We start from the raw sequence: 12,657 nt of genomic DNA on the forward strand, positions 1-12,657 counted from the left end.
ACGTGACTGTGACGGCCATTGAATGAAATAGGAATTAAGGGGCTTTAACAGTGACATGCAGTGTGACAAATTACATTCAGGGGGGGATTTGGAGTCTGATCCAGAGGGTGATGCCCCCTGATCCTAGGGGTGAGGAACATGGCCTTGAGCTGTGTGTGATGTGTGTGATGTGTGTGAGCTGTGTGAGCTGTGTGAGATGTGTGTGATGTGTGTGAGCTGTGTGAGCTGTGTGAGCTGTGTGAGCTGTGTGAGCTGTGTGAGCTGTGTGTGATGTGTGTGATGTCCCAGGGGTGGTTGAGGAGATGAAAGACCACATTTTATAAGTATTAGTGTTCATTGTTTCTGTGTGTTTAAATTTCCAAAATCGGTCTTTAATATGCTGCAGCTCCAGACCACTGTGTGTGTGTGTCTGTGTGTGTGTCTGTGTGTGTGTGTGTCTGTGTATGTGTGTGTGTGTGTGTGTGTGTGTCTGTGTGTGTCTGTGTGTGTCTGTGTGTGTCTGTGTGTGTGTGTGTACCTCCAGAATCTGTCGTCCGTACGTCCTGATCTGCTGCAGCTCCAGTCCCTGGATCTTCTTGGGGCTGCAGTACTTCCTCATAAAGGCCTCTTTAGGCTTCACCTACAGTCAGGAAGGAAAGCTTCAGTTGAAAATTAACCAACAAGAGAAGTGTAAAGAAACATGTTTTTTTTTTTTAAAACATAGCAAAAGTCATGTGGTTTTAACCCTTCACACTCCTACCCGTATACAGTATGGAAATGGCAGATTTGGACACGAATAAAGACCTAAATTGGAACGTAGTGGCTGTATATGAGGTCAGAGGTCAGGCTGTACAGTAACATTCTATACATGAGGTCAGAGGTCAGTGGCTGTACAGTAACGCGCTATACATGAGGTCAGTGGCTGTACAGTAACGCGCTATACATGAGGTCAGTGGCTGTACAGTAACACGCTATACATGAGGTCAGAGGTCAGTGGCTGTACAGTAACACGCTATACATGAGGTCAGAGGTCAGTGGCTGTATAGTAACGCGCTATACATGAGGTCAGAGGTCAGTGGCTGTACAGTAACGCGCTATACATGAGGTCAGAGGTCAGTGGCTGTACAGTAACACGCTATACATGAGGTCAGAGGTCAATGGCTGTACAGTAACACACTATACATGAGGTCAGAGGTCAGTGGCTGTACAGTAACACGCTATACATGAGGTCAGAGGTCAGTGGCTGAGTAACATGGCTGTATACAGGGAGTATCAGTACTGAGTACCAATAACATGGCTGTATACAGGGAGTATCAGTACTGAGTAACAATAACATGGCTGTATACAGGAACATCAGTACTGAGGAACATGGCTGTGTACAGGGAGTACCAGTACTGAGTAACATGGCTGTATACAGGGAGTATCAGTACTGAGTAACAATAACATGGCTGTATACAGGAGTACCAGTACTGAGTAACATGGCTGTATACAGGAGTATCAGTACTGAGTAACAATAACATGGCTGTATACAGGGAGTATCAGTACTGAGTAACAATAACATGGCTGTATACAGGGAGTATCAGTACTGAGTAACAATAACATGGCTGTATACAGGAGTATCAGTACTGAGTAACAATAACATGGCTGTATACAGGGAGTATCAGTACTGAGTAACATGGCTGTATACAGGGAGTATCAGTACTGAGTAACATGGCTGTATACAGGGAGTATCAGTACTGAGTAACATGGCTGTATACAGGGAGTATCAGTACTGAGTAACATGGCTGTATACAGGGAGTATCAGTACTGAGTAACAATAACATGGCTGTATACAGGGAGTATCAGTACTGAGTAACATGGCTGTATACAGGGAGTATCAGTACTGAGTAACATGGCTGTATACAGGGAGTATCAGTCAGTCCTGTTAGAATCAGAGCAGGTGGTCAGTCCTGTTAGAATCAGAGCAGGTGGTCAGTCCTGTTAGAAACAGAGCAGGTGGTCAGTCCTGTTAGAATCAGAGCAGGTGGTCAGTCCTGTTAGAATCAGAGCAGGTGGTCAGTCCTGTTAGAATCAGAGCAGGTGGTCAGTCCTGTTAGAATCAGAGCAGGTGGTCAGTCCTGTTAGAATCAGAGCAGGTGGTCAGTCCTGTTAGAATCAGAGCAGGTGGTCAGTCCTGTTAGAATCAGAGCAGGTGGTCAGTCCTGTTAGAATCAGAGCAGGTGGTCAGTCCTGTTAGAATCAGAGCAGGTGGTCAGTCCTGTTAGAATCAGAGCAGGTGGTCAGTCCTGTTAGAATCAGAGCAGGTGGTCAGTCCTGTTAGAATCAGAGCAGGTGGTCAGTCCGGTTAGAATCAGAGCAGGTGGTCAGTCCTGTTAGAATCAGAGCAGGTGGTCAGTCCTGTTAGAATCAGAGCAGGTGGTCAGTCCGGTTAGAATCAGAGCAGGTGGTCAGTCCTGTTGGGGTTAGAATCAGAGCAGGTGGTCAGTCCTGTTGGGGTTAGAATCAGAGCAGGTGGTCAGTCCTGTTAGAAACAGAGCAGGTGGTCAGTCCTGTTGGGGTTAGAATCAGAGCAGGTGTTCAGCAGTCTGGTGGCTTGTAGATAATAACAGGCTCAGAGACAGTTTCTATCAGGACCTCATGCTCTAATACGGTCAGCCTGACAGTAAGGGAGTGAACAGCTCGTGGCTCGGGGCATGTGGTCCTTGATGATGCTGCAAGGCCTTCCTCAGTCACCGTTGAGTCGATTTCTAGGATGGGCGGGAGAACGTTCCTAGTGATGTACTGGGCCGTCTTCACCACCCGTTGGCGGGCCTTGCGGTCGTGGGCGAAGCAATTCTCGTACCGGGGCGTAATGCAACCGGTCGGGGCGATCTGGATGGTGCAGCGGTACCAGAATGATCTGGAGGGTGTAGCGGTACCGGGGCGATCTGGAGGGTGTAGCGGTACCAGGGCGATCTGGATGGTGCAGCGGTACCAGAATGATCTGGATGGTGCAGCGGTACCAGAATGATCTGGATGGTGTAGCGGTACCAGAATGATCTGGAGGTGCAGCGGTACCAGAATGATCTGGAGGGTGCAGCGGTACCAGAATGATCTGGATGGTTCAGCGGTACCAGAATGATCTGGATGGTGTAGCGGTACCAGAATGATCTGGATGGTGTAGCGGTACCAGAATGATCTGGATGGTGTAGCGGTACCAGAATGATCTGGAGGGTGCAGCGGTACCAGAATGATCTGGATGGTGTAGCGGTACCAGAATGATCTGGATGGTGTAGCGGTACCAGAATGATCTGGAGGGTGTAGCGGTACCGGGACGATCTGGATGGTGTAGCGGTACCGGGACGTCTGGATGGTGCAACCGGTCGGGGCGATCTGGATGGTGTAGCGGTACCAGAATGATCTGGATGGTGTAGCGGTACCAGAATGATCTGGATGGTGTAGCGGTACCAGAATGATCTGGATGGTGTAGCGGTACCAGAATGATCTGGATGGTTCAGCGGTACCAGAATGATCTGGATGGTTCAGCGGTACCAGAATGATCTGGATGGTTCAGCGGTACCAGAATGATCTGGATGGTGTAGCGGTACCAGAATGATCTGGATGGTTCAGCGGTACCAGAATGATCTGGATGGTTCAGCGGTACCAGAATGATCTGGATGGTGCAGCGGTTGAATTTGGAGAGGACCCGGGGCTTCATGCCGAATTTCTTCAGCTGCCTTAGAAAGTCGAGACGCTGTTGCGCCATCTTGACAAGAGTCATGGTCTTTTTGGTCTATGTCAAGTCCTCAGTCCCCTAGGAACATAAAACTGCCCACTCTCTACTGCAGTCCAGTTGATGTGGATCACATCAGCTTTGGAAAACGAAAGCACATGGTCATCTGGATCAGCGGCAGTCTTCCTTGACAGCTCGAAGGGAGCACAGAATGTGTTAAACTCTGTCTGGCAGGGTACGGATATCTCCGTTCGTCCAGGGTTTTTGGTTGGGGGTTTGTCCGGTTTGTTATTGTGGGTACAACATCAGCATAGTCAACTTACACACATCTCTGACACACACACACACACACACACACACACACACACACACACACACCCTACCAGACATGCCACCAGGGGTCTTTTCACAATCCACAAATCCAGAACAAAGAAAACGTACAGTATTATAAAAAGCAATTATTGCTCAAATAAACAGTACACCTGGTTTAAAAAAAACAAAGCAACACCTCTCCCCTATTTGGCCTAGATAGTCCTTCTGTAGCTCAGTTGGTAGAGCATGGCGCTTCTAACGCCAGGGTAGTGGGTTCGATTCCCGGGACCACCCATACGTAGAATGTATGCACACATGACTGTAAGTCGCTTTGGATAAAAGCGTCTGCTAAATGGCATATATTATTATTATTATTAGTATGTATTGATACGTCGGCTATGTGTGCCTTTAAATTATTTATTTTTTAAAGTTGATGTAGTTCTGTCCTTGAGCTGTTCTTGTTTATAAATGTTTTATATTATATCATATCATGTTTCACGTGGACCCCAGGAAGCTGCTGCTTTCACTACAGCTAATGGGGATCCTAATAAAATAACCAGAAATCAACACATTTCCTAATGAAGCCAGTGACCAACGATGTTACTGCATATAATATAATAATATATGCCATTTAGCGGACGCTTTTATCCAAAGCGACTTACAGTCATGTGTGCATACATTCTACGTATGGGTGGTCCCGGGAATCGAACCCACTACCCTGGCGTTACAAGCGCCATGCTCTACCAACTGAGCTACAGAAGGACCACACACCATCTCTTCTTCAACATTGATGGGTCCTGGTGGATTAATCTTTGAAACATAGTTAAATTAATATTCTAAAAAAACCCAGTCCTGCAGCACTGAGTCTGCCTCCTCAATTGCATTGTGAAAGCCTAACACTAATATCGTATTAGCTAGTCATGTTGGCAATAGAACAAGCTTTTTAAAATGACGCCCACCTGACCCAGATTGATATTTATAAACGTACTGTTTTTTGGATTGCGTAAACAACAACAGTAATTGTGTGATGTGGCTGGGATACAGGGTTCGTGTTCCAAACAAATCGACAACAAGTGTGCTTGCTCTAGTTCCTCAACGGCACATCTAGGAAAGCTCAAAATAGCTTCTCGTGTTACTAAATGTATCCAGAGTTTTCAGATTTCGTTTCCACCATGACCTTTGTTTGTTGCCTTTACCTTCCTTATCTCACCTCATTTGCTCACATCGTATATAGACTTGTTTATACTGCATTATTGACTGTATGTTTGTTTTACTCCATGTGTAACTCTGTGCCGTTGTATCTGTCAAACTGCTTTGCTTTATCTTGGTCAGGTCAACAATTGTAAATGAGAACTTCAGGTCAACCTGAGAGCTGCTGCACAGTGGTCATGTTCAGGTCAACCCAGAGAGCTGCACCGTGGTTTTGTTCAACCCTGAGAGCTGCACAGTGGTCAGGTCAACCTGAGAGCTGCACAGTGGTCAGGTCAACCTGAGAGCTGCACAGTGGTCAGGTCAACCTGAGAGCTGCACAGTGGTCAGGTCAACCTGAGAGCTGCACCGTGGTCAGGTCAACCTGAGAGCTGCACAGTGGTCAGGTCAACCTGAGAGCTGCACCGTGGTCAGGTCAACCTGAGAGCTGCACAGTGGTCAGGTCAACCTGAGAGCTGCACCGTGGTTTTGTTCAGTAAGCACGAAACAGGGAGGTATTATTTGAATTTGTCCAATAAGAAACGCTCGTTTTGTTTTTGTTGTTATGGTGTGTCCTAATGAACACAACCCAGCCTTGATGATATGTTTACCTTACATATGAGATCCCTCAGAGTGCCTTTTTCATTAAACATCCTGATGACCAGAGCAGACAACTCACTGGTGTTGGCAAACGTCACCGGGTAGATGTACGGATTCTGGAGAGGAAAAACAACAGAACTCAGACAACATAAATAACTCAGCCATTCGGTCTGCCTCAGGCCAACATAAATAACTCAGCCATTCGGTCTGCCTCAGGCCAACATAAATAACTCAGCCATTCTGTCTGCCTCAAGCCAACATAAATAACTCAGCCATTCTGTCTGCCTCAGGCCAACATAAATAACTCAGCCATTCTGTCTGCCTCAGGCCAACATAAATAACTCAGCCATTCTGTCTGCCTCAGGCCAACATAAATAACTCAGCCATTCTGTCTGCCTCAAGACAACATAAATAACTCAGCCATTCTGTCTGCCTCAAGACAACATAAATAACTCAGCCATTCTGTCTGCCTCAGGCCAACATAAATAACTCAGCCATTCTGTCTGCCTCAGGCCAACATAAATAACTCAGCCATTCTGTCTGCCTCAGGCCAACATAAATAACTCAGCCATTCTGTCTGCCTCAGGCCAACATAAATAACTCAGCCATTCTGTCTGCCTCAGGCCAACATAAATAACTCAGCCATTCTGTCTGCCTCAGGCCAACATAAATAACTCAGCCATTCCGTCTGCCTCAGGCCAACATAAATAACTCAGCCATTCCGTCTGCCTCAGGCCAACATAAATAACTCAGCCATTCCGTCTGCCTCAGGCCAACATAAATAACTCAGCCATTCCGTCTGCCTCAGGCCAACAGAAATAACTCAGCCATTCCGTCTGCCTCAAGACAACATAAATAACTCAGCCATTCCGTCTGCCTCAAGACAACATAAATAACTCAGCCATTCTGTCTGCCTCAGGCCAACATAAATAACTCAGCCATTCTGTCTGCCTCAGGCCAACATAAATAACTCAGCCATTCTGTCTGCCTCAGGCCAACATAAATAACTCAGCCATTCTGTCTGCCTCAGGCCAACATAAATAACTCAGCCATTCTGTCTGCCTCAGGCCAACATAAATAACTCAGCCATTCTGTCTGCCTCAGGCCAACATAAATAACTCAGCCATTCTGTCTGCCTCAGGCCAACATAAATAACTCAGCCATTCTGTCTGCCTCAGGCCAACATAAATAACTCAGCCATTCTGTCTGCCTCAAGACAACAGAAATAACTCAGCCATTCTGTCTGCCTCAGGCCAACAGAAATAACTCAGCCATTCTGTCTGCCTCAGGCCAACAGAAATAACTCAGCCATTCTGTCTGCCTCAGGCCAACAGAAATAACTCAGCCATTCTGTCTGCCTCAGGCCAACAGAAATAACTCAGCCATTCTGTCTGCCTCAGGCCAACAGAAATAACTCAGCCATTCTGTCTGCCTCAGGCCAACAGAAATAACTCAGCCATTCTGTCTGCCTCAGGCCAACATAAATAACTCAGCCATTCTGTCTGCCTCAAGACAACATAAATAACTCAGCCATTCTGTCTGCCTCAGGCCAACATAAATAACTCAGCCATTCTGTCTGCCTCAGGCCAACATAAATAACTCAGCCATTCTGTCTGCCTCAGGCCAACATAAATAACTCAGCCATTCTGTCTGCCTCAGGCCAACATAAATAACTCAGCCATTCTGTCTGCCTCAGGCCAACAGAAATAACTCAGCCATTCTGTCTGCCTCAAGACAACATAAATAACTCAGCCATTCTGTCTGCCTCAGGCCAACAGAAATAACTCAGCCATTCTGTCTGCCTCAAGACAACAGAAATAACTCAGCCATTCTGTCTGCCTCAAGACAACATAAATAACTCAGCCATTCTGTCTGCCTCAGGCCAACATAAATAACTCAGCCATTCTGTCTGCCTTGCGATTCTAGAAACATGTTGGATGCATTTGCAGTTTGTTTTGGTTGTGTTTCAGATTATTTTATGTGACGGTAATAAAATGTAGTGTGTAATTTTGTAATTTTTGTAACTAAGAATATCATTTAATTTCTAAAGATGTCTACGTTAACGTGGACACTACCATGATTATGAATCATTCTGAATGAGTCGTGAATAATGACGAGTGAGAAAGGTAAGTGGGTCAAAGATCATGCTAACCTCCCATGTTATTACATTTACATTACATTGTTATTGGTAATGATGAAACTGCAAATGCATCCAACACGTTTCTAGAATCACAAACTTGATGTTGTCATTTGCGTGCTAGGAATATGGGACCAAATACTACACTTTTGATTACTTTATTTATAAGAATCTTTAGGGATGACAATAATTTGACACTTATTTTTAACAACAAAATACAATTTCTTGTTGAACAAAATCTCCTTCTCCGAGTAATTATATTAGTATAAAACAATACAATTCCCCCATTTTCTGGGTGCATACAATATAGCTCAGTGTTTGAATTATTAATATTTCACAGTAATTTTGCTCATCGTAGCTCCCGAGTGGTGCAGCGGTCTAAGGCACTGCATATCAGCGCAAGAGGCGTCACTACAGTCCCTGGTTCGAATCCAGGCTGTATCACATCTGGCCGTGATTGGGAGTCCCATAGTGCGGAAGCACAATTGGCCCAGCGTCGTCCTGGTTTGGCCAAGGTCGGACCGTCATTGTAAATAAGAATTTGTTCTTGACTGACTTGCCTAGTTAAAAGGTTAAATTTAAACATGTAATTAAAATCTTAAATCGAGGGTGTCAATAATTTGGGACTCCACTGTAATTGCAGTACTTTTGACCAACAAGGTGCCATTGGGAACTTGAGGCAAAAACTTGCACATTGAAAGTATTAAACCCGAGTCACAACTCTGTTAGCGTATTAATTACCAATGACTCCTGTTAACTAGGAGAGGCTGAGAAGAGATGTTCAGCTGACTAAACTCATGCTTCGGTAATGGATAATGTAACTGTGTTCTGTTGTGCTACAGACAGAGACAACGTCCCACATGCCAACCCATTTTCAACATAGTGCACGACATAGGGCTCTGGTCAAAAGTAGGGCACTATATAGGAATAGGGTAGCATTCAGGACGCAGACAGAGAGAGACGGAACACATTTTGTATCTGCACTGCGTTCAGCTCAGGCAGTCACGCGTTTTTCCCAACCCTAATCTCTCTTACGTTTACCTAAAGGGCTCCCTATTCCCTATACAGTGCACTACTTTTCGCCAGGGCCCATTGGTAATAAGCTGCTATTTGGGATACACGCTTAGGCTACAACCGATTGCTCCGGGAACTACAGAGAGAGAGAGCTTGAGAAAGGGTAAGGGTGGGGAAAAAGTCAGGAGTATGAGGGGTCAAGGTTTAACATGTAATGTGTAGATCAGAGTATGAGGGGGTCAAGGTTTAACATGTAATGTGTAGATCAGAGTATGAGGGGGTCAAGGTTTAACATGTAATGTGTAGATCAGAGTATGAGGGGTCAAGGTTTAACATGTAATGTGTAGATCAGAGTATGAGGGGTCAAGGTTTAACATGTAATGTGTAGATCAGAGTATGAGGGGTCAAGGTTTACATGTAATGTGTAGATCAGAGTATGAGGGGTCAAGGTTTAACATGTAATGTGTAGATCAGAGTATGAGGGGTCAAGGTTTAACATGTAATGTGTAGATCAGAGTATGAGGGGGTCAAGGTTTAACATGTAATGTGTAGATCAGAGTATGAGGGGTCAAGGTTTAACATGTAATGTGTAGATCAGAGTATGAGGGGTCAAGGTTTAACATGTAATGTGTAGATCAGAGTATGAGGGGTCAAGGTTTAACATGTAATGTGTAGATCAGAGTATGAGGGGTCAAGGTTTACATGTAATGTGTAGATCAGAGTATGAGGGGTCAAGGTTTAACATGTAATGTGTAGATCAGAGTATGAGGGGTCAAGGTTTACATGTAATGTGTAGATCAGAGTATGAGCGAGAAAGTAGCCTTACTCAGAGGGGGATCGTTCTACTGGGGAGCTCAGGTAATGTCAGCCCTACTCAGAGGGGGGATACGTTCTACTGGGGAGCTCAGGTAATGTCAGCCCTACTCAGAGGGGGGATCGTTCTACTGGGGGAGCTCAGGTAATGTCAGCCTTACTCAGAGGGGGGGTACGTTCTACTGGGGGAGCTCAGGTAATGTCAGCCCTACTCAGAGGGGGGGCACGTTCTACTGGGGAGCTCAGGTAATGTCAGCCCTACTCAGAGGGGGGATCGTTCTACTGGGGAGCTCAGGTAATGTCAGCCTTACTCAGAGGGGGGAAAGCATCGTTCTACTGGGGGAGCTCAGGTAATGTCAGCCCTACTCAGAGGGGGGGCATCATTCTACTGGGGAGCTCAGGTAATGTCAGCCTTACTCAGAGGGGGGTAGGGCGTTCTACTGGGGGAGCTCAGGTAATGTCAGCCCTACTCAGATAATGTCAGCCCTACTCAGATAATGTCAGCCCTACTCAGATAATGTCAGCCCTACTCAGAGGGGGGTACGGTCTACTGGGGAGCTCAGGTAATGTCAGCCCTACTCAGAGGGGGGAGGGTACGTTCTACTGGGGAGCTCAGGTAATGTCAGCCCTACTCAGAGGGGGGTCCGTTCTACTGGGGGAGCTCAGGTAATGTCAGCCCTACTCAGAGGGGGGGGTGCATTCTACTGGGGGAGCTCAGGTAATGTCAGCCCTACTCAGAGGGGGGGTACGTTCTACTGGGGGAGCTCAGGTAATGTCAGCCCTACTCAGAGGGGGGTCGACGTTCTACTGGGGAGCTCAGGTAATGTCAGCCCTACTCAGATAATGTCAGCCCTACTCAGAGGGGGGGGCTGGTACGTTCTACTGGGGGAGCTCAGGTAATATCAGCCCTTCTCAGAGGGGGGGGGGGGGCTACGTTCTACTGGGGGAGCTCAGGTAATGTATTTATGTTATGTGTACATAACCAACGTTCTATAGTAACACTAGTCCCCCTAAAGCAGACCTTTGACTTGCTGAAAAGCTGTGTTATTGTAGTCTGTACAGATCCAATAGACAGGGCTTGGGCCTTGTTTAGGGCTCCTCCAAGACTCAGTGATCTTGTTGGCAGAACAGCTGTTCCTGATAGTGGTGACCGGGGTCTTCTCTAGGAAGGTCTGCTACCTTGTTAGCAGAACAGCTGTTCCTGATAGTGGTGACCGGGGTCTTCTCTAGGAAGGTCTGCTACCTTGTTAGCAGAACAGCTGTTCCTGATAGTGGTAACTGGGGTCTTCTCTAGGAAGGTCTGCTACCTTGTTAACAGAACAGCTGTTCCTGATAGTGGTAACCGGGGTCTTCTCTAGGAAGGTCCTCTACCTTGTTAACAGAACAGCTGTTCCTGATAGTGGTGACCGGGGTCTTCTCTAGGAAGGTCCTCTACCTTGTTAACAGAACAGCTGTTCCTGATAGTGGTAACCGGGGTCTTCTCTAGGAAGGTCCTCTACCTTGTTAACAGAACAGCTGTTCCTGATAGTGGTGACCGGGGTCTTCTCTAGGAAGGTCTGCTACCTTGTTAGCAGAACAGCTGTTCCTGATAGTGGTAACTGGGGTCTTCTCTAGGAAGGTCTGCTACCTTGTTAGCAGAACAGCTGTTCCTGATAGTGGTGACCGGGGTCTTCTCTAGGAAGGTCTGCTACCTTGTTAGCAGAACAGCTGTTCCTGATAGTGGTAACTGGGGTCTTCTCTAGGAAGGTCTGCTACCTTGTTAACAGAACAGCTGTTCCTGATAGTGGTAACCGGGGTCTTCTCTAGGAAGGTCCTCTACCTTGTTAACAGAACAGCTGTTCCTGATAGTGGTAACCGGGGTCTTCTCTAGGAAGGCCTGTTAGACTTTTATGTCGATTCCTGGATGCCGTCTCCTCGTTGCAACTTGAATTAAACCAGATTGACTTTGTCAACGTCTGTTCTCCTTTTTGTTTCACCTGGAAATTCCCCTCATTAATCTGATCAATATCATCTGATCAATATCATCTGATCAATATCATCTGATCATAGTTTGGATCATTTTGTGATACCAGCCCAAAACAACAGATAAAAGGCCTTACATTAAAACATGTTTTTTTATTTTTTATTTTACCTTTATTTAACTAGGCAAGTCAGTTAAGAACAAATTCTTATTTTCAATGACGGCCTGGGAACAGTGGGTTTAACTGCCTGTTCAGGGGCAGAACAACAGATTTGTACCTTGTCAGCTCGGGGACCCTATGAGAGGTACTAAGGCAGCCCTATGGGCCCCTATGAGAGGTACTAAGGCAGCTCTATGGGCCCTGGTCAAAAGTAGAACACTATTAAAATCGGGAATAGGGTGCCGTTTGTAACGCAGCGGCAGTATAGTGGTAAGCAGACTACGATGGTCACATTCCTGTGGGGCCCATAGGGCTGCCTTGGTACCTCTCATATGGGCCCATAGGGCTGCCTTGGTACCTCTCAGTAGGGGCCCATAGGGCTGCCTTTCCCGGCACCTCTCATAGGGGCCCATAGGGCTGCCTTGGTATTCCCGCAGTCAGCAGGTAGGCTCTCATAGGGGCCCATAGGGCTGCCTTGGTACCTCAGGGGGGCAGGCAGTAGGCAGTAGGGGCCCAGTCGGGGGGCAGGGCTGCCTTGGTACCTCTCATAGGGGCCCATAGGGCTGCCTTAGTACCTCTCATAGGGGCCCATAGGGCTGCCTTAGTACTTCTCATAGGGGCCCATGGGGTTGCAGCATATTAAATCTGGGCAACAGGATTGTATTTAAATAAGGAACACATCAGATCAGCTGATTCCCGGCAGTCGGGGGGCAGGGGGTTGATTCCCGGCAGTCGGGGGGCAGGGAGTTGATTCCCGGCAGTCAGGGGGAAGGTAGGCAGTC

General features: G+C 46.8%; 1 protein-coding gene across 6 annotated transcripts in view; it reads right to left on the reverse strand.

The window, feature by feature from the left end:
- Positions 1 to 12,657, reverse strand: part of pxk (PX domain containing serine/threonine kinase) — a 65,643-nt gene that overhangs the window by 30,651 nt on the left and 22,335 nt on the right. For all 6 annotated transcript variants that reach the window (XM_052474345.1, XM_052474343.1, XM_052474342.1 and 3 more), the window contains 2 exons: positions 5,803 to 5,907; positions 518 to 619 (listed from right to left, as the gene is read on the reverse strand). In XM_052474345.1, coding sequence (XP_052330305.1) covers positions 518 to 619; positions 5,803 to 5,907 — 207 coding nt within the window. The remainder of the gene's footprint in view (positions 1 to 517; positions 620 to 5,802; positions 5,908 to 12,657) is intronic.

Source organism: Oncorhynchus keta, chromosome 21 (assembly GCF_023373465.1).
Source record: "Oncorhynchus keta strain PuntledgeMale-10-30-2019 chromosome 21, Oket_V2, whole genome shotgun sequence".
NCBI lineage: Eukaryota > Metazoa > Chordata > Actinopteri > Salmoniformes > Salmonidae > Oncorhynchus > Oncorhynchus keta.